Source organism: Gossypium hirsutum, chromosome A13, assembly GCF_007990345.1.
Source record: "Gossypium hirsutum isolate 1008001.06 chromosome A13, Gossypium_hirsutum_v2.1, whole genome shotgun sequence".
NCBI lineage: Eukaryota > Viridiplantae > Streptophyta > Magnoliopsida > Malvales > Malvaceae > Gossypium > Gossypium hirsutum.
The window spans coordinates 18763469-18785550 of NC_053436.1; the positions used below are offsets into that span (position 1 = coordinate 18763469).

General features: G+C 30.4%; 2 protein-coding genes across 4 annotated transcripts; one reads left to right on the forward strand and one right to left on the reverse strand.

Annotated features, from left to right (window-relative positions):
- The first annotated feature begins 13125 nt into the window (after positions 1–13125).
- On the forward strand, positions 13126–16240 carry LOC107893963 (UDP-galactose/UDP-glucose transporter 3). The gene is made up of 7 exons (XM_016819126.2): positions 13126–13499; positions 14043–14140; positions 14258–14388; positions 14593–14623; positions 14759–14862; positions 15044–15165; positions 15587–16240. The coding sequence occupies exons 1-7, from the start codon at positions 13396–13398 to the stop codon at positions 15990–15992; spliced, it is 996 nt and encodes a 331-aa protein (XP_016674615.2). The 5' UTR covers positions 13126–13395; the 3' UTR covers positions 15993–16240.
- A 603-nt stretch (positions 16241–16843) lies between these two features.
- On the reverse strand, positions 16844–21781 carry LOC107893962 (transcription factor MYB124). 3 transcript variants are annotated; one of them, XM_016819125.2, is made up of 12 exons: positions 20949–21781; positions 20791–20837; positions 20637–20693; positions 20438–20510; positions 20036–20091; positions 19734–19913; positions 19463–19647; positions 19150–19295; positions 18843–18985; positions 18555–18760; positions 18303–18448; positions 16844–17636 (listed from the first exon to the last, which is right to left on the reverse strand). In XM_016819125.2, exons 1-12 carry the CDS (start codon positions 21027–21029, stop codon positions 17526–17528), a joined length of 1431 nt encoding a protein of 476 aa, XP_016674614.1. In that variant the 5' UTR covers positions 21030–21781; the 3' UTR covers positions 16844–17525. The 3 variants fall into 3 exon arrangements, with proteins under 3 accessions (XP_016674614.1, XP_040940956.1, XP_016674613.1); XM_041085022.1 differs by having other exon boundaries at positions 19150–19298; positions 19734–19908; positions 20040–20091; positions 20949–21739; XM_016819124.2 differs by having other exon boundaries at positions 19150–19298; positions 20949–21739.
- Positions 21782–22082: the final 301 nt, after the last annotated feature.

A 22082-nucleotide genomic window follows, 5' to 3' on the forward strand; every position in this document is an offset into this window, starting at 1 on the left:
TGTCTTGTTTGCTTAGTTTTTCCAATCTCTAGAGCTTCCACTCTCTTAGAAGCTAAGCATAATAACCAATTCATGGGTTAAACTCAATAATCCCAGTTTTAAACTTCGTTTTCTAAAAGCATGCAAAATCTTTAAAATGGTTCCTGGAAACATTTAACTTTGCTTTTCTAAGTCTTACATACATCGAAAGGCTCAAAACCTTACTAGTCTACTGGTTTCTCTATTTTGCTAACTTAAACCTCCTAATCATTGCTCAATACAGAGCCTTCCAATACCATTGCTTCCTTGAAGCAACCGTGGAAGATGAAGAAGAGAAGAAAATTAATTAGATTTGATGAATCCTCTCCTAGAAGTCACCTCTCGGCTATTTATAGCCCTCTTCTCAATATCTTCAATCGTTTAAGGGTCATCCATTTAAAATCATTATGTCTCTTAACCGACTGGTTCTAATCCAACCGAACCATACTTAGTTCTCAAATTTGTTCAATTTCAATTACTATATTTTCCTAATTTTTAAGTAGAAATCGCCAGTTTAGGGTTTCTTTCAGTTTAACTCCTAATTTGTTCCAAATTTTTGGGTTTGAAGAGAAACCATGTGTGATATTGGAAACTTTACATTTGATTCCCTAAGTTGTGATATTTGCCTGCTTTTTGGGAGGTCACGACATCTCAACTTTGGTGTCACGACGCCAGCCCGAAACATTTTAAAATTTTGCATTTTAGCCTTTCAATGTTCTTGAGCTATCAAAAGAGCTTTCGTGAGCTCATATAAACCTCGATTTGAATTATATGTTATGATATGATGATCATGTTAGTGATTATAAATTGTTAAATTGATTAAAATTATGTTTCATTTAAATGTAGTTGCTTTGGCAACAAATGTAGCATCTTGTAGCTCAGACCTGACGCTTGAGTCGGGCAAATAGCGTTGGGCAAATAGCGTTATATTTAGGTAAAGACCCAAATAAGGCTAGAAAATTTGCATAACTTTAAGATTTAATTCTTCCATCTATTTTTATACTCTTTGAATTTTTGAAATGTAATTTCTCTACCTTTAATTTTAGAAATTTAGTTTCTCAACTTATTTAATTTAAAAACTAAAATCCAATTGCTAATATTCAAAAAATTGTTTTAAAAATTGAAGTGGATTGATAACATATATTCAAATTTAACAAAAATAAATTAACAATAGTATCATTGATTTTTTATTTTTAAATTAGATAAATAACAAGATTAAATTTCAAAAGTTATAAAAAGATAGACATAATAAAAACCTACCTTTAAACATCTATAAATGAATCATAAGAAGTATGTTTGATATCGTTTTTAAGAATAGCACAATGATTTAATCATTATTTTGGTAACCAGGTCGCATAATTTATTATCTTTAATCTATACTTTACAATATATTATCTTAAATATATCTATCTATAATTTATAATCTATAATATAATATAATAAAGTATTTTGTAGATGTTAGTATCATGAGTAAAATTTTCATCAATTCGATTAAAAATATAATTTAAAATTCAATTTTAAGAAATTAATAAGTCTTATTATAATGATATTTTTTCATTTATTTGTTTTTATATAAAATGTTTAGATTAAACAACTAAAAACACTACTTAAAAAAATTAAACATTTAAGAATGAAATTCAAAATTGATAAAAGAAAATTGTACATAAATACTTTATCATTTTATCTATAAATCTATTGTTGAATAAAATTTTATAAATATAATTTTAATATAAATTTGTTTTCATTGTAGATGTCACATAGTTTAATGGATTGTTATGTCAAATACTATCATAATTTACATTTTTGTTTAGAAACACAAATGTTGAAATATGTCATAAGCTCTGGTATTGTTCATAAATTTAGAATTTAGTCTTTATATTTTTATTTCTAGTAATTTTGTCTCTCTACATTTTAGATTTTAAATTTTGAGTTTAACTATTAATTTTATTAAATTCAAGTTTATTACAATTTTTTTTTCTATATTTTTATCAAGTGAATTATTTTATTTCAAAAAATCACACCAATAAAGTTAATAAAAAATTTAGCAGTAACTTAAATTTTAAAATTTAAAAAATTAATTAATTAAATTTTTAAAAGTAAAAATATATAGACTAAATTTTAAATTTATAAAGAATATATATAGAGATAATTGCATATTTTAACCAAATGTAAGAGAGAGAATTAATTTGTTATCCTTTTTATAATTCCATTTTTAGTTTTCATGTCGGTTGAAAAAATAGAAGAGCTAAGTTTTTTATTTCCAAAAAAAGAAGGAACGTCAAAATTAGCTAAGCAAGTAACATCAATTGACGCAATCAACACATTAGTACCTGGGGATGATGTCGAATTGCTAGCTTCTATCTATAATAATCTGGAGCAACTCGGCATTCAGAGTGATTATTATAGCCTACTCCTCGAAACTGTCAATACATTGCAGCCAAACTCTCTTGTCATTGCCCACTAAAAGGTAAAAACAAAAGTGGTTGAGAGAAGGCATCTAAATTCTAAAGGCTCATTAGTCATTCCTCACTAGAGGTGTATATAGGTCGGATTGGGTTGGATTTAGGTTGAATTTAATAAAAAAAATTTAGGTACGACTTAAAAGGTAGGTTTAAAATTTTACCTAAATTCAGCTCGGATAAAAATATTAAAACCCAAGCTGATTTGCCTATATTAATTTTTTATATTATTTTTTTCAAAATACAATACATAAAAAATACTAAAAAATTAAAATAAATGTTTCCCAACAAATTAAAAATAAATTAAAAAAATATGTATACTTAAATAACATTAAGATAAATGTAACTTAACAAGCAAATGTGAAAAATAGTAACAAAACTAACAATAAAATAAGAGTTATACAATATCCAAATAATAACAACAAAATAATAGTAACATAATTGTGAAATAATAGCAAAATAGTGAAAAAAAAACAAGAAAATAACAAAAACAATTAAAAAAACAACAACAGGTCTTTTTTTGTTTTCATATTCGGGCTGAGCTCGAGCTAAGAAAGCCTTACTCGAGGCACGACCCATTTTCTAAACAAGCATTATTTTTTTGTCAAACTCATTTTTCGGGCCTATATTTTTACCTAAACTCTTTCACTTTTCGGATGGACCTATAGACAGGTCTATTCCCCACCTTTCACATCAACATTGATAGTTAGAGATTTTTATATTTTTATATTTGAATTTTACCGATCATAAATATTATGCATGGATTCTTAATTTAGACTTTACGTTGATTTAAGTTTTGTGGATAATTTTAAATATATTTTTTATATATTATATTCATCGGTTCTAATTGAAGTTATACGAATGTATTAATTGTAACTTCAAAAAAATGTTCATATATAAATAATATTTAACCAATCAACCCAAAGTGAAAAAAAAAAGAGAAGAAAAGGTTAATATGAGTCGAAAGGATAACATGACTTATAGATGATCTAATTTTAGATTGAGGATAGAAAAGATTAAGATAATAGATGACAGGATTAAAATTTAAGATTGTTTAGCCTTTTAGAAGTGAAGTTGGTCCAAAGAGGAGGAAGTTGGGCACGATGACAAGGTTTGGATTGTCAAGGGCTTTATAACAAGAAAATGAGTTACGGGAGAGTCGAAATTTGTGCTTTGGAATGTTACCTGCATTTAAGTTAATAAAGATGTAACCTCTCCAACCCAGCTTAGATTAGTTACCAGAGTGACTCAGAAAACTTTCGGACTTTTGAAAATGGTAAATTTAAAATGTTTGTTTATCTTAGAAGAAAATTTAGTCTAATTTTTAGTAAAACTCAAAAGTTGTAAGATCTAGTTAATTTAAAACTTTTCTTGTAGAAAGGTAATTATCGTTGAAAACTTAGTTAATTTTTGATTTATTTGCTAATCAAGTTATAATTGAGCAGCAGAAAGTGATATTTCTTAGTTTTTAATAAAAACCATGTTTCATGCATAGAAAATCTAATTTCGTATATCATCAACATAAAGTCAATTTAAATGTCATGCTAGCTAAAAGAAAATAAAACCTAAATCCCATGCCACAATTCAAAATAAATAATACAATCTTTGAATGGGAAAAATATTGAATAATAATGGTAATTAAAAGAATATTTAAAAAAACAAAACTAAGTTGAGACCCTCCGGATGTCGCGCCCACGTCCTAACCTGGTGGGTTATCTGAAAGGATGAAATATAAAAGTGAGTGAGCTATGAAGCCCAGTGTGAGTTCCATCACAAGATAATCAGTGCAACCGATTAGCATATAAATCAAATCACATAGCTTAAATCACAATTAGAAAATTCAATATATCATATCATATATAAACAAATACACATATACCATATCATATCATATCGAAAATTTCAGAATTTTAAGCATATGATTTATGAATACAAACGGATTCGATTTAACATATAAGATCTTAGCCCACCACTACACACCATAAGAGTTTCCCGGAACTCGTCTATCCCTACACACCGAGTTTTGGATGAACCACCAAAAGTTGCAAGTTAGTACACTGCTAAATGGTTGTAAATACACAACATAATTGCAGATAAAAGTTGCCAGATAATGGGTATGCGAACCACCAATGTTACAGGTTAATACGCTGTCAAATGGTTGTGAATACACAACATATTTGCAGATAAAAGCTGCCAGATAATATGTGAATGAACCACAGGATTTGCAAATTTATAGAATGTTAAAACTTTCTCCTTTTCAAAACGTCCCATCCCATGCAACAAATTAAAGCATGCTTAAAACCGATCATATCAAAAACAAATATCATGACTATAAATAATTAGATATGGCAGTAATACTTATACTTTCAACTAATCAGTACAATAGCAAAACATATGCTTTTCAAGATTCAATTTAGTGGGGTCATCAAGCATGTTATACAAAAATCACAAGTACAAATACAATAAATATAATTATTCATAGTTCATGCAAATATATATATGTGTGTGTATATGATATTTAATTCAATCAATTAAATCATGGATACAAGCATTATTCATATTATCACAGACTTTATTGCATAAATTAAATCCTATAAATAGTTCGGGAATCAATTAAGGATTAATATGAATAAATCATAAAATTTTGGGTGAAAATCGTAAATTTTGAGTGACAGAGGACACATGGACGAGTGACCGAATAGTGTGGGAAGCCCTGGGCCATGTAGAGTGGCTACACAACTGTGTGAGATATTGTGGCCTTGTGGTGTTCGAAAATTCAACCTACAGAAGAGGCAGGGCCTTGTGGTAGGCCGTGTGAAGAGGTTCAAGCCATGTGAGAAACGAAATTCCTAAGTTTTAAGGGGAACATGGTCGTGTAATGGGGTCGTATGATCCACATGGGTGACCACACGCCCGTGTGGATAGCCATGTGGTCTAACCTGGGCTCGGGTTTGCCTTAACTTTCTTGTAAAAGAATCCACACTTGACTTCCAAGGTTTCGAACGACAATCTTCACGTCTAAGTCTAATCCCGGATACCTACAACGAGTCTTTCAATCGAAAAATACGCAAGGGTTAACAACAATCTTCAAGGAAAAATCAAAATTTTGGGAAAATTTGGCAAGATTTGTAAAAAGATCATTTAATCGATTTTGAAATTAACGAGAACAAAAACCTACAGGTATTTTGAGATCTAAATGTCGGAATTGAAATATTCTTATTGATTATTGACAACGTTTAAGGCGGGATTTGGTGGCGTTACACTAAATCGATTAGAAGATTAGTTGAACGGGGTTCAATTTCAAACTCGAGATAAAAATAAAATTTCTAGCAATGTAAAGAAAATAATTGAAAAAGGGGAAGATGAAAAAGAATAGGAGAAGAAATAGGGAAAAAGAAAGTGAAATCCTTGTTCAATTGGAAAAAGGAAGCTAGAGTTCTATTTTGATTTGGAAAAAAGATTAAACAGTTAGGGTTTTCAAATTTTGAAAGGTTGATTGCACAAATTACCTTTCTTGTTGTCCAAAAAAGAAATGGGAAGGGAGAGTGGCATGGCTTAAACTAGGGGTGCAAAGGATAAAGAGAGCGTGTAACCATTGGGCTGCTGACCATACTTAGCATATTTCTACCACATTTAATAAATATACTAACTTGATTTTGGTCCATAATTGCTGGAAAAAAAAATAAGAAGAGTGGGGCTTAAACCTAGAATTTCTTAAGAATTTTTTTAATTACATAATCATCAAGACTAAACCATTTCTTGGTGATTTAATAGATTTTTAACCCTATATATTTTAGAAGGTTACAAAAGAACTTAAGAAAAATGGAGGAATGAGGGTATTTAAATAGAAAAACTGTAAATGAAAAAGATGATAGTGAAGATAATATGTCTATTTCATAGATAGGATTAATTTATCGTTGGGGTTGGAAAGTGCAATAGAAAAATTATTGAAAAGTTTGACAATATTTATCATTGTGGTAAAAAAATGCTATTAAGGAGATAAAATGTCTATTTTTATAATATTTTAGTAAAAAAGCCCAAATATGAAGTATCTTTATTTTCACACATTATATCAAATTAGTATTTTGGTATTAACAAATATTCAACTTAGATAATAATACAAACATAATAAAAATAATTTGTAATAAATGATTGCTAAACATTTTTAAATTATTTGTAAATTTTAAATATTGATATTTGATAGTTAATATAAATGAAGAGTGCGGAACTGACTTTTGAACGCCACAACTTTTTAATTGTTTATCATTACTTTTTGGATCCATCAAGTTTAAATGGCTGATTTAGGCGAAATTCTATAGTGTGCTAAAAAAAATCATCTTCAAAAAAATTTAAAAAGAAAACCCTTCAAAATCTTGGTTAAACTATGTTATTAATCTTTATATTTTGTGTTTATATTTTTTAAAATTTTAAAATTTTACTTCTCCCCAAATAATAAGTGTGTTATTTATAAAATTTAATATGTCAAATATATTATCATATATTCAATGTCATGTCAATTTATTATTTCATGTTACTCTATAAAACTTTAATTAATGGATTAGTGGATTATCAGTTACGTGAAGACTGAAATTTCAATATATATATATATATATATATAAGAACTTATAATGATTCGATTGAATAATATGGACTAAATCTCTAATTAGTACACGACTAGTAATTAAATTTTAATAAATAAATTTAATAATTATAGTTTAGTTCAGAACAAAAATTTCAAAATTTTAAAAAAGTAAAGAAACTAAAATCAATCAAGTTAAAATACAATAACTAAATCCATAATTTTTATAAAATACATAGTGTAATAGGATAATTTAACCAAAATTATCTAGAATAGATATTGATGCGATTTGACCAAAAATTCATTTACATGCGCTATCACTATTCACATTTGGACCCTACCATTTGTTTTGTGTAAGCTTCTATGTATATTTTATATCTGCCCACGTGGGTGATTGAATTTTTATTTGCTTAAAAGCAAAGGTGGTTTGGACAACTTCATTTAAATTTCAATGACACTTTGAATTTCTTCTTGGCCTGAATTTCCTACAGATCCAAAAGTCCTCCAGTGTTGACAAATCTCTCCTGGATCTTTTCTTTTACACTAAAACTACATATAAAAATAAGCCACCATCTTTTTGTACAAGTAAAGATTAATCTCAGGAAAATGTCCTTGCTTACCTCATTAGTGGATCACCCAAATAACAGCTGCGATTTATTTTCTTAATCATTTTTTCAAGGATTCTATACATTCATAACTTTCACTGTCGTTTTATTAATCATATAAATTTGATGGGGCTTGCTTGACTGGAAAATTCTATATTCAGATTAATCCAATTACAACAAAATCATCGACAGGGACGGAGCTTAATAGAGAAACCTTCAAATGGTAAAATTTTAATTTAAGTTATTTATAATTTATAAAATTTTAAATTAATAATAATAAAATTATATTTTACCCCTTTAAATAAAAAATTTAATTTAACCCTAAAAAAATTAATTTAACTGTTTAAAAATTATTAAAATAATAAAATATTTATAAAAATATATAATTTAATTTTAGACAAAAAATATTTTTTGGTTCTACCACTATATATCAAGCCAAGTAAAAGACTTGATGAAATTTTCCTAAATGACATTTAGTCTCAATTATGGCACATTAAAGAAAATGCTACTGATTTGTTCTCATCACGGGGTTTAATTAAGTGGGTAAATTTGAAAGATTTTAAGTTTAGATTTTAAAATTTTTAATTTTGGGTAGATTTTGAATTTAGTGTTGGGTTAAATTTTAGATTTAAATTGTTTTAAATTCGATCATTTTGAGTTTGAGGCTTGAATTTTTTTGGGTCGAATCGTTTCAAGTTCAGGTCTTAAGTTTTAGTTATTTTAGGTATATCACATGTCCTTTCAAATTTGATTCTTTTTGAGTTTGAATTATTTCAGGTTCTTGTTAATCTTAAGTTTTAATCAAATTGAGTTTGGATCATTGATATTTTATGACCAAATGGGGTTTAAGTCAAATTTGAGTTGATCAAGATGGAGTTTTTAAGTACAAGTAATTTTGTTTGAGTTTGATTATTTTAAATACTAATCAGTTCAAATTTAATTTTTTATTAATTTTAAATTTGAGGCAACTCTAATTCTAGTTGTTGACATTTTATGATCTAGTTTGAGTTGTTAAAAACTTATGATCAAATGGAGTTGATTTCAATTCAAATTGATGGAGTAATTGGAGTAGGGATTTAAATCCAGAGGCTAAGAATCAAAAGAATATTAAAACCGTGTTGCAAGATTGATACTGCTGGGAAGGAGATGGTGGGGGCCGTGGGGCAGGGGCAGGGGCGGTCGTCCCTTTCTGATATGACAAATTGATGGAAGAGAGGAGGACCCCAACTCAAAGACCCCTCCCCTTTATCACGGCAGAATCTCCCATTGTTTCAACGTACAAGGAACGTGTAAAGAAACATTGTCTAACCCTAAATCCCATCCCATACTTTCTGTCTCATAAAAATAAAACTCCATGGCTTTGGATTCATTTATTAGGTCCATATGTACACATGTTTTCCTTGGCTTAAGACACAGAAGCTTTTCTTTCCCCATTAAAATGCTCACCCTAAGGCTGAATACTAATAAATGACTACCGTCACGAAATTAAGGGACTAAGTACCCACACATGTTTGGGAGGACCATCATTTTCCTTACCAAAGTTTTCACCATCCATTACTTAATTTCTGGGATGCGGTTAGATTTAAAATTTTAACAACCCAACAAACTTAAGTTCATTGGTTAATCAATTTGATAGAATTGAAGTTGAGAGATGGAATCACCCGATTTAAACCATTGTCAAACAGATGTTTAGTAAAATCTTTAATCATCGCTTTATATAAGTCAAAAGTTAAAAATATTTATATTTATTATATATTATATATTTGAATTTAGGAAATATTACGAGTTATATTAGAATTTTGGTTAGATTTGGGTTTTAAAACTATATAGTTGATATAAAAGTTGATTATCAGTAATTTAAGTTTTATCATACTTTTTTTATGAGTCATGTATGTATATTATCCTTAGTGCATTTGGTTTATTATGTATGATTTATATTTTTAAGTTTCACAAGTAGATTGAGGTATGACAAGTGTCATATTTATTTATATATTTAATTTTTTTTTTAAATTCCTATACTCTAAGATACTTGTTATACTTTAAATCATTTATAAAGTCTAAAAAATTTAACATAAAATATATGAGGCAATGTTCCTAAAAATATGAAAAATAAATTAACAATATGTTTGGTTCAATTGAATGGCTAAGCCATTCCAAGCATTTTTAGTACTCCACTTGATTGAATGTTCATTTCGCAAAATAATCTAATCTAGTATTAAATAACAAAGTCATGTAAAACATTCGAGACACCCATATTTGAATACCTATTTTGCGATTACTTATAAGTTTTTACTTAATTTACTCTAAAGCCCAAAAATTAAAGAAAAAAAATCAATCAAAATATCCTAATTGAGGATTCAATGTAATAACACATAAAAATATATATAAAAAAATACAAGATTATCTCTTTTCCCCTAAAGTGAAGAGGGAGAGGATGATCGGCGATAAATGAAAGTTGTTTCGGGGCATTTTTTTATTTTTTGATTTTTGCACATGGATGAGATTGAGAGAGAGGAATGAATGGTTGAGACTCAATAAGAATTATCTATAATTCTACCCTAATTTTTAATTAAGAGGATAAATGTTTTAAATGTGTTCGAATTCATGTCTTTTTATATTAATAATAATATTCATGTCAATTGAGTTAATATTTAGTCAACATCATTGATAATATTTAAATGTTAATTTTTAAATATTTTAAAGAATATTTTTTTAATATTCTTAATAAATAATTTTTTTAAGATTAATTTATTAATAATATTTTTATAAAAAATTGTAATCTTTTAATTTTTTTCTATATATTATTAAATATAATTAATTTAAATTTGAATAAAATTATAATAATATAAAAAAATATTTTTAATTAAAGGATAATAATGTCATTTTATACATTTTTCATCTATTCGACAACATTATACTATCCAACCAAACAATGCAATACTATTATTTATCTATTCTATTCAGTGAACCAAACTGTATAATGCTTATTTACATGTCTATTATATTCCTACTGAATAGTTATTCAATTCTTATTTTATTTCATTCCTGTGAACCAAATGTGTCATCATTTTTAGTTGAAATAGTAAAAATGAGGCTTCGAAAATTAGTGTCTTATGTTCAAGTTCATGTGCGGTATTTTTTATATTTATCAAGTTTAAATAGATTTTATATAAAAATAAATAAAGAAAAAACACTCTTATAATAATATTTATTATTTTGTAAAAAAAAAGAGTTTTTAGTCACTTTCTAACTGAATTGGCATCTATTGATTTGTGACATCAATTCAATAACTTAAATATAATACAAAATGATTCAAGATCTAACCCTTAAAAGTAGGCACCAGGCCCTTTAAAATTAGAAACTTTTATTTTAGACCTCCTAAATTTATAAAATTATAAATTAATATATGGCAAAATTACAGTTTAACCTTCTAAAAATGATAAAATTTTGATTATCTTTCTAAAAACTATAAAGATATAAACCAATACAATGATAAAAGTGCATTTTAAATACTATAAGAATATATAAATTAATCTCGCTTATCTAGAAAAAAAATTTAGGTTCGCCTCTAGTTAGACGCTATTTGACATTATTTATTAGGGGCAAAAAAAGTGCTTTTTCAATCCCAAAAGCAATAACAAACATTTGGCTTTTTAGGGTTGAAAGTATAGGAAAAAAGTGCTTTTCCACCCAAACCCCAAAACTAAAGTGTTGGTGTTGGTGTTGGTGTTGGTGTTTTTGATTTTTTATTTTTGTATGCTGAAACTCAAATTATTAAAATATCTTTAATTATAATAACTATTTAAAATTTAGTTTAACTTATTATTATGTATTATTATATTAAATTATTTAAAAATATCATTCTATTAAATAATTTAAATATAAATTCATTTTTAAAATTTTAAAATTTTTCATGTATCATTACATTTACAAATAATTTATTAATTATTTAAAAAATATTTAAAATACATATTTCATGTAAAATTATATTAAATTATTTAAATATTATCTAAATTAATTTATTGTTAATTTCTAAGTCTAAATTTATATTACAATTTTTATAATAATACCAAACACTTACAATTAACAAAAATACATTTTTTCATAACATTTCCCAAACTTTATAAAAGCAATTAGCAATAGAAATGTTAAACTTATCCTATTGTAAGCTTGTAAATTTTAACTTGAAAAATAATAAAATATTTTATGCATAATTACTAAAAAAATAAAAACTAATTTAGAAAACGCATTAGAATATTTTAAATTTCTGTCCCTGCACCTAACATATTACTTTTCATGCAATGGATCAAAATGATTGCATAAAAACTAAACCGGGCTTCCAAAAGAATTAGACCAATCCCTGTTGCGGCCCATTTAGGTCCAACCATTTCATTTATTGGCTTCCCTTCAAAGTCAAAGAGAGCTTTTAAATAGTTCTAATTTCGAAATTTCTCCCACTACTTTACAAGAATTGAGAAATTAGTCCACCTATTTCTATTTGTAATAATTTGGTTTCTGTACTTTAGAAAACTAAAAGGTTAGTATTGTTAAATCTCAAACTTAAAAATCAACCTTTCAACTATTTATATACGAAAGAAAATAGTGAAATTCAATAGTTGAGTAATTTATATGCAAAAATGACCAAAAATTACTATTTCAATAATTATATTAACTCCATAGTTTTAATAAAGTATGAAGTATGGGAGTAACTTGGCCGAGTCAAAACCGAAATTCAGGACTTGATATTTGGCTCAAGCTCAATTAAACATTAAATTTTAAGTTTGGGCTCAACTTAAGACATTATTGATCTACTTGAGCTCAAGTTCAATTAAGTTCCTTTTATCAATTTTCATATTCAAGCACGATTAAACTCACCTATACTTAAACTCTTTCTATATGATAAGGACAATTACATAATTTCATAATATAAAAATATATTACAATGAAAAGCTTGGTTAGATTTGTAAGTCGTTTGGATTGAGTATCATGATTCTCAAATCTATTTGAATAATAGCTTGAGTTGCTCGGGCTCGACTTGGTTATTATCAAATTGAATTTGAGGTTTTTTTTTTATTTACTTTTCATATGAGTATAACATTATGATTACTAGTTTTTATTTTTTGATACAATGCCTAGAACTATCTATAGTCCCTCTTCAACCCTAAATAAGAAGATAATGTGCTTCAGCACGCACGAACCCACATTCTCTTGCGTTGACAATAATGCCGATGCCAACTGAGCTAAGATTAATTAACTAAAGTTGAGTTATTTTTAGTTGAAATTGAATGGCTTTTGAGTACTAATATCTCATTTGCACAGCTTGTATGAAGACTAAATTGTGAAAAATTAAAATAAATGATTAATTTTGTTAAAATTCATAAATCAAAGGGATGAAATTTAAAATTAGACCTATAGAAAACTTTTTGGACGTTACGGTGGGGTTGAACATGAAGCTTGACGGAGGGATTGGAGAAACAGCACAAGGCCGCGTTTCAATAACCAATCAAAAGAAAGTCATGAAGTCATCAATCCAATAAAATAAAGACACGTGGGTAACCCACGTAACTTGGCGCTCCCTTCTTATTTTATGTTTTTCATTTTTGCTTTTTTTCACAAAAGATCTCTTTTTCCCTCTTTCGTGATCTTCGATCTCCGTTCTTTTTCCCTTTTGGGTTTACCATATAATCTTCGCAATTGAATCAAAGTGAGAAAACAGTTATCGAGCGGCGTCGTAATGGAGGCACACGGCGCCGGACTCCGGCGAGTTTTGGTGTTGGCATTTTGCGTTGCCGGGATTTGGTCTGCCTATATTTACCAAGGCTTTCTTCAGGAAACTCTGTATGTATTATTTTTGTTTTTATTTTATTTTGTTATGTTTGATTTCTTCTGAACCTTTTTCGATTAGTTATTGCTTTGCTTGATCTGTTGTTGGAAATCCTTTTTGAATGTATTTTTTTTTTAATTTGCAACGAATTATTCGTAATCTTAGTTAATTCAGAGGTAGGTTTAGATGCGAAGAATAAAAATTTTGGATCTAGGTTAACATGTTACGGTTCGTTATTGATATGACTGTTATTTCTTTGAATTTGAATAAATTGTCGTGATTCTTCCATTTCTTCTTTTTACTTGGAACTTCTTTTTGTAGATAGCAACTGTTCATTTAAATAGTATCGTGTGTGTGTGTATTAATTTTTACTGATTTTGCGCTGGCATTTTCAAAATTTCACGTTGATAAATTGTTTTGCATTGATAAATTTCAAATTGCTAAAATGGATAGATGGGTGACCCGTCTTGGGAGAAAGATGTAGCTTTTCAACGAGTAAATTGTAGTCGTTTATGGTTTTCTAATTACATTTTCTTTTTATACTTTGTTGAGTTTAGGTCCACCAAGCGATTTGGTTCCGACGGGAAGAGGTTTGAGCATCTTGCATTTCTTAACTTGGCGCAAAATGTGGTCTGCTTAGTTTGGTCTTACATAAGTAAGCTTCTCCATTTGCACTATCATAATGTTTTTATAAATTTGGCTATATATGTACCATTGACTGGTGAGAATTATGGAAAATAATAATATGTTTGTTTTTGTGTCTTTCATCCAGTGATAAAGCTTTGGTCCAGTAGAAGCAATGGTGGTGCTCCCTTGTGGACTTATTGGAGTGCTGGAATCACAAATACAATTGGTCCGGCCATGGGTATAGAAGCATTGAAGTACATCAGCTACCCGGCTCAGGCATGTCTTTGATTCTCCATACTTTTATATGTCTTCTCTTTTTGCCTCATCTGTTTAAGTTCCCTCTAGTTATTGCCCATTAAGGTATTACCTGAATTGACAGATTGTTTAAATTCCTAGTTTGGCTGCTTTTGTAGGTGAACATGTGTAGTTGGAGTCTTTGGTATTAAGTTTAACGCTTAATGTTGCTTGTCTCTCTTGCAGGTGTTGGCCAAGTCCTCAAAAATGATTCCTGGTAAGATATAACTTATTTTTTGCAATTCCTTTTTCTCACGTGTTTTCATTGATCGGTACATTTCTGGTATAATGTAAACTCCTTTTCTCATCTTGTTTCAGTAATTAGCTAATAATGTATTATATGTTTATGCAGTCATGCTGATGGGCACTCTAGTTTATGGTATTCGATACACTTTCCCCGAGTATGTCTGTACTTTCCTTGTGGCTGGAGGAGTATCTGCTTTTGCACTTATGAAGGTGGGAAAATGTTAAAAGTTATGACTGTAAAAAACATTGCTACTTTTATTTTGTGATTTATAATTGCTATCTTGCTTATTTTCTAGGCATATTGGAGGAGTAAATATCATTAAGCTTCCCCTATGAAACTCCTGTTCTGAGTCATATATTGCTCTTGTGTCTGCTTTGATCTTTATTCCAGACTAGCTCTAAAACAATTAGCAAGTTGGCACACCCCAATGCACCCCTTGGATATGGGCTCTGTTTTTTGAACCTTGCATTTGATGGCTTTACAAACGCTACGCAGGATTCAATAACTGCAAGGTATGTTTGTGGAAACATTTTCATACTTTTTATCTTTGGTGCCGTGTTCTTCTCTTAAAGCATTTATTATTATGATCATCATCATCATCTTAACATGGACATTGCTTTTTGGACAATAATCCTAGTATTTTGAAAATAATTGTAATAGAGGGATTGAGTTTTGAAGCAACTGGCTGACTTCAATATATACTCTGCTTTGTAAATCTTCAAGAATGAATTTTTGGCAATCAAGATTCATGAGAACTAAACAGATCAGCTTGCTGACACAACAAACCTCGGTTCCTCCATTTCTTGCTGTGGCCCCTAAAAATCCTGCAATTATTGATATCTTGCCAGCCTTTTTTTTATTCTAATTAGAACTGATTTTCTCTTGTTAATTCAAGTTTATATCGCTCAAATCTTTTTGGTTTCCTTTGCCTAGGTATCCAAAGACAAGTGCTTGGGAAATCATGTTGGGAATGAATCTATGGGGCACCATATACAACATGATTTACATGTTTGGCTGGCCGCATGGTAGTGGTTTCGAGGCAGTCCAGTTTTGCAAGCAGCATCCAGAAGCTGCTTGGGATATTCTCCTCTATTGCCTCTGCGGTGCTGTTGGCCAAAATTTCATCTTTCTTACCATAAGTCGATTTGGCTCCTTGGCAAACACAACCGTTACCACCACACGCAAATTTGTCAGTATCGTGGTGTCTTCTCTGCTGAGTGGCAATCCACTGTCCCCAAAGCAATGGGGTTGTGTACTAATGGTCTTCTCTGGGTTGTCATACCAAATCTACCTCAAATGGAGGAAGCTGCAGAGGCTGCCGAAAAAGAAAAAGACCTAAAGGATGCCCTCTTTTGACAGTTTTGAACTTTACGAACTCTCATCTTTTCCCTATTGTATTTTTTAACCGTCCCTACGGTATACTATCATTGCAGCCCTAAGGTTCAATGGTATCCCAATTTTAAGACAAATACTTAGAAATTGGTAGATGTAATTGAAAAGATCTTCATCTGTATTTGTCAACTTATCATATCAAGGTTTATGAAAGAAGGCTTTAGTTGCATCGAAAGAAGATGCATTTCTCGTCTACTTTTTCCCCTACCCACAAATAGAAAATGTATCTTAATATTGGAAGTCTAATCTTACATTTATTGGGTGTTAAGGCATTATATGAACTAATTGAGCAAACTTTCGATAGTCTCTCTTTTCATTGATGCCATTAGCAAGCCCATCTCTTTATGATAAAGTAGGGCAGGTGAGTTAATCGTTACATATCACAGCCAAAACAGCACCTAAAAAGTTTATGGCCAATAGGTTCACTTTATTTTGTATGAGGTTCCCTCCCCTTTCATTTAATTTTACCCTCTGCTTTTTATACTTTAGCTTTGATCATGATTACGCTTGTCCACCACTATATCTGCTATCCCCTTCACCCTGGTCTTCCTTAACTACAGAGTTCCAACACTTCTCTGTAAACACTAACTCATCCAAGAGCTGACGGTTTCGTGTAGGAAGGAGACATGGGAAAGAAAGGGGTTGTTTCAACACTTCCTCTGTAAGTTTGCTTTAAGTTCTTATTTTCTTATGTTCCTTCAATGTTTGAAGTTCCCGATTTCATTGCTAGCTGCTGCTTTGAGCTGCAACAAGCTGTCAGCCCCTTCTTATTGGGGAAATTGCAAGTAAAGAGCTTAATTCACACCAAAGTCAAAACACATTCACTCAAATCATATGAGTTTCATTACATTAGAAAATCAGGATAGAAAACCACAAAAATAACTTATTCTATACCGCCTGCACACCCGACAACATTATAGAAGGTTAATCCTCCTTTACTATTTCTCTTTTTTTTTCTTCCTCTCTATCTTTTATCATATTTAGGCAAGTTGCCTATGTATAATTACACTCTAATGACCTTATGAAGTAGGTTCTGTACTAGAATACAAATCAAGGACAAAAAACTTGATTAAAAGGATGGAAGAGACACCCGAAACCGCTCGGATGAGATGACAAACAGAAGAATGGCACACACTAACAAGCACACACTGGCTTTAATGTGAGTACTAAGGTAGTACTCTCTAGTAGGAAAAAATAAATAAAGGAAATTAATGAAACTCAGACCATCTTATTGGATGTGTCTGAGAAGCTAGAATGCACCAAAAACATTCTAAGCCAAGGAACTGGGAGTGCAGATCATTAGATGCCTTGTTGTAAAATTCCAGGCCAAGATGGCTGCAACCCTAGGACAAAAAGGGAAAAAAAAAGATGGAAACTCAATATGAGCTATATGTTGCTCAGGGAAACAAATGAAGAGGTATACATCTATACGGAATTTAGACCAATGTTGATTTCATTATAAGAGATGATCAGAGGTTATTTATAGACTATGGAGGAGGACTCGTTTGCAAGGTGGTGGTTGTGAATGATTATTTCCCGGATTAGGAGAAGGGGACTCCATTCCAAGTGTCTTAAGTAGGAAGTTCCTTTCCTGAAAAATGAAACAAAAACATGCCAGTCAAAAGTTTCATATATTATGCCTATATGTATATATGCTTGGATTTCTATGCTAAATTAGAGAAAGGGAAACAAGAATACAAGCAAAGATAGTGCAGTAACCCTATTTTGAGCTTCACATGCTCACATCTTTAGAGCCAAAGAATACAATAAATAAGGAATGAATAGGATGAATTTTATGAGTAGATGGAATTGTAAGAGCCTAAAACAAGAGACTGAATCAGTATTACCACTTGACCATGAATAAAACCCTATATATAAAAAAGTTTTGGTTAAAAAGTTCTTTTCCTTAGGAAAACTACCATCCAGACTATTTACGTAGGTGGATGGAGGAAAGTAAGTTTGCTTTTAGTAACTTATCTTTTACTGTTAAGGAACACTACGATTAAAGGCAGTGACCAGGTTTCTACCTGGCCTGAATTAACATCTAAGCAACTATTCACAGAAACTTTGTTAAATGCAGAAAAAGTGGATAGCTACCAATAATGAGAAATATTTACGAGTGAAGAAGAAGCAGGGAAGGCCAATAACAAAATTAAATGTGAGGAGATATGTCAGACATGGATGTTGTACACTAATAGTTCAAGAAAAAATGAAGAGTAACATAGATTGATGGAACCAACAGTTCAAGATAACTTACACTTTCTGAAAAATTTGGACTGGGAATCCCTGCTGCCAGAGATCTGAAAAGTGGGGTAACTTGGATTGGGGAACTGAACTCTATGCTTGATGAGGTAGAAGCAACTATATTATTTGTATTGTCGTCACATGATGTGATTATATCAACTGTGGTAACATTAAGACATTTCATCAGAAACATTCTTATTTATCCACTTTATGGTCATAAACAAGGTATTCCTAGGCCTTCATACCAGATATAGAATTTCATTACCTAGATTAGTGTTTGCACCCGAAACAGCCCTTTTCTCCTCACTCCCGCAATTCTGCTCTCCGATATGACTTGAAGGCATATCCTGGTGCAGTTCATCTATCTTACCTTGGGCTTCTTCTCCTGTTTCCCCAGCTGGATGAGGAACCAGTGTCGACCCTGTACTGTATTCCGAGCTGGCTGGCGATGCCTCGTACAGATCAGGTTGCCTGAAACATATAAATCATGAGTTAGTGTTAACCAAGAAAACTTACTAAAATCTGTATTTAAGACAACTGATTTTTCTATTACCTCCAAGACGGGTGACTTCCCTCATTACTACTCCTTAAATCCTCTAGCAAGTCTTTGAAATCTTCAAGTTGCAAATCAATATCAGACATTGTATATCTGAGGATGTCATTTTCTTTACTCTGATTCAAAAAGTCTTGGAGCATCTGAATATAACATAGGATGAAGGTTAGGGACATAGTACAATGCACAGCTCGGACTGTTAGCAAGTTTCCCCCAAAATATTTAAGATTTAGCACTTTACCAATTGTGAGATATCATGTTGATAGCACAAAAAAAACATATAGAAAATAACAAAATCACTTCTCACCTTCCAAGCATTTTCCAGACTTTGTTCTGTGTTGTCCGAGTTAACTTTCAATGCAAGTGAGCTGAGTAGCTCTGCTTGCTGCATCAAAGCATTTATCTTTGGATCATCCTTTCTGAGAAATGTTCCTCGAGTGCTATTATCCTGAGCTGCTAATGAATAATGGGGGAAGAGAACATAAGTGTAAATTATGAAGAAGTTTAAAGGAGAGGAGCAAATAGGACAGTTTTTGGCTAATGCAAAAACTTCACTTTGCAGGTTTGACAACAGAAACATAGGTGCCAATGCCAAGAATTATCGGCTCGAGGTGATTTACCGTCGTTTGAAACCTCCTTAACATTGTTGACTTGAGATTGAACCACGACATTGTTAGCATTGCGGAGATTTTGACCCAAAACTGCAAAGGGATGTCTTAGCTGTTGATTCATCATTGTTCCAGATACTCTATGTGATCTATCTCCAAAGTTGCAGTTTTCAGTAAGATCAGAAACGTGGGATCTCCTGAATATGGATAGAATAAAAGGTTCTCAATTTTTCGAATAATTCTCGATCGTTACTATGTATTTACATTTCTAAATTTAATGTACCTCATTCTTTTGACAGAATCAGTACAGTCTGCTGTTCCATCTAAATTGAACCCATTTTGAAGTAAAATTCTTTTGTTATTTGGGTTTATACATGTTGCTGTATTCTCTTTTGCTAAGGCTTCATATTTGGCTCTCTTCTTGCATAGTGTTGAGAATCGATTTTTAACAGCATTATCTGTTCTGCATTAATAACATAATCAATGAAAATAAGTCCGGGGTTCGAATCTTAGCTTCTGCAATCCCTTCCCTTATCCCGAAACTGCACCTTCTTTGAAGTAAAAAATGAGGAAACATATGTATACCTGCCTGAAACCACCTTTGCTATTTCAGTCCATCTATTGCCAAAGACTTTTTGTGCCTGCAGTTCACCATAAATCATCTGCTTAGAACCCATATTCAACAACCTAAGAAAAAACACACTTATCCAAATCGAAATTAGTGGTTGCCGTTTTCCTACTTTTTTGAATGACATAAACTGTGTTCCAATTAGTTTAAATGGTCTGGCCTACCTCTAAATGTTTTTTTCTGTTTGGAAAATTCAAACACCTACTGTACCAGTAACATGCAATGGCCTGCTACAGCTGATCAATCGAAGTAGCAAATTTCCTCCAAATAAATCACCATTTAATAGTTTTTGAAAAAAAAAAAAGAAGTCTGACCCCATTAACTTAAATGAAAGTAGACCATACAAAATAAATTATCACCTCACATAAAAGCATATCTTCCTCTGGTGACCATCCTCCTTTCTTGAAGTCTGAATTCAAGTATGTGTACCATCTGTGTTTTTTTTTCATTAAAACAAACATGTTATATCAGTTCTAAAGGATCAAATCACAAATGATTGGATCAAAATGCAAAGATCATCATGATCAAAATTGATCATATCATGGTATTCAAACCAACCTCCTCCTGCACTGCCTTGTTGTTTTATCCTTGAATTTAGAGGCAATGATAGCCCAGCTGCATTCAAAGATTCAACCAAGATAAACAGAAAACATCAACAAAAACAAACCCCCTTGAATTTCCTTCATCACTAAAAATATAGCAAAGAGCTCACTTTTCAGTTCCATGTAAACTGATTTGTCCACGAAGGATATCATCTTCCTGCAACAACAACCCCCATCAAAGAACCCATTATCAAACCAATAAGAACTCCAACACAAATCATATCAATAAATCAACATATAGATAAATAAATGAAAAAAAAAAAGAAACCTCTTGGGTCCATGTCACTATATGACGCTCCTTCTTCTTGGAATCTTCATTGCCACCATTCTTCTTCCTTGTTTCCTGCATTTTTTTTTAAACTTTTGTTTTTGCTTTCACTTATCTCTTATTGACGCTCCCTTGCCCTTTTATTAAAAAACCCAAGTGGCATATGCTAAAAAGGCAGCCCCTTTCTCACCCCTTTATTAAAAGAAAAAAAGGAAAAAAAAAAACACTCTTAAATCCCTGGAAAAGGAACCAACACTTCCACCATTTCCCTCTCTTTTTTCTTTTCTTTGATTTTTTTTTTCACAATACAGCTTACTGTAGGGTTCAAATGGAATCCATATTACTCTCAAGAACTCTATGCTTTGCTTGTCCCCCTCTCCTACACCATTCCTCGGATTCTAACTTTTTCCATATATATTTGGAAAATACCACCCCACCATTTAAATGCTACTTAAAGCTTGGATTTTTTTTATTCAAAATTACATTTATATACGTATAATTGAAAAAACAAATGGAGTAGATCTAAAATGGAGAAAGGATTGAAACTTTGATGAGAAAATAAGGGAAAAAAATGAAGACTGACTGATGAAAATGATCTGTCTGAAAATGAATTTATATTTTGGGTTTCTTTCAAAGAACGAAACTTTTTGTTTTTTTTTTCTAGTACTTTCTCTTTCTTTCAAGGCGTTTGGATTTTGATTTTCTTAATTAAAAAAATAGGGTTAAAAATATTAATTTAAATCAACGGATTCTTGCTTTAGTGCGCGGGTATGAAGGCAGAGTTTGAAAAATATTTAAAAATTTAAAAAGTAAATCCATAAATAAATAACGCTGAATTTCATGATATTGGCTGTGCTTTTAATGAATGCTTCGCAGACTAAGTCCACTGTGCTCTCTCTAAACAATCCCCATTTTTATTACTTTTTTTTTTAATCTTCATTATCACTCGCATTTTTAATTAATTTTAAGTTTTAAAATATTTTAATTACGTTAATATCATCTCCCTTAATTTATAAACTTTAAATATTAACTTGAATTTGACATAAATATTTATAAAAATATTTAAAATATATTAATCAAAATTGAAAGCATATGTATATAGTGCATGGATAGGTTTTCTTTTTCAACATTTTA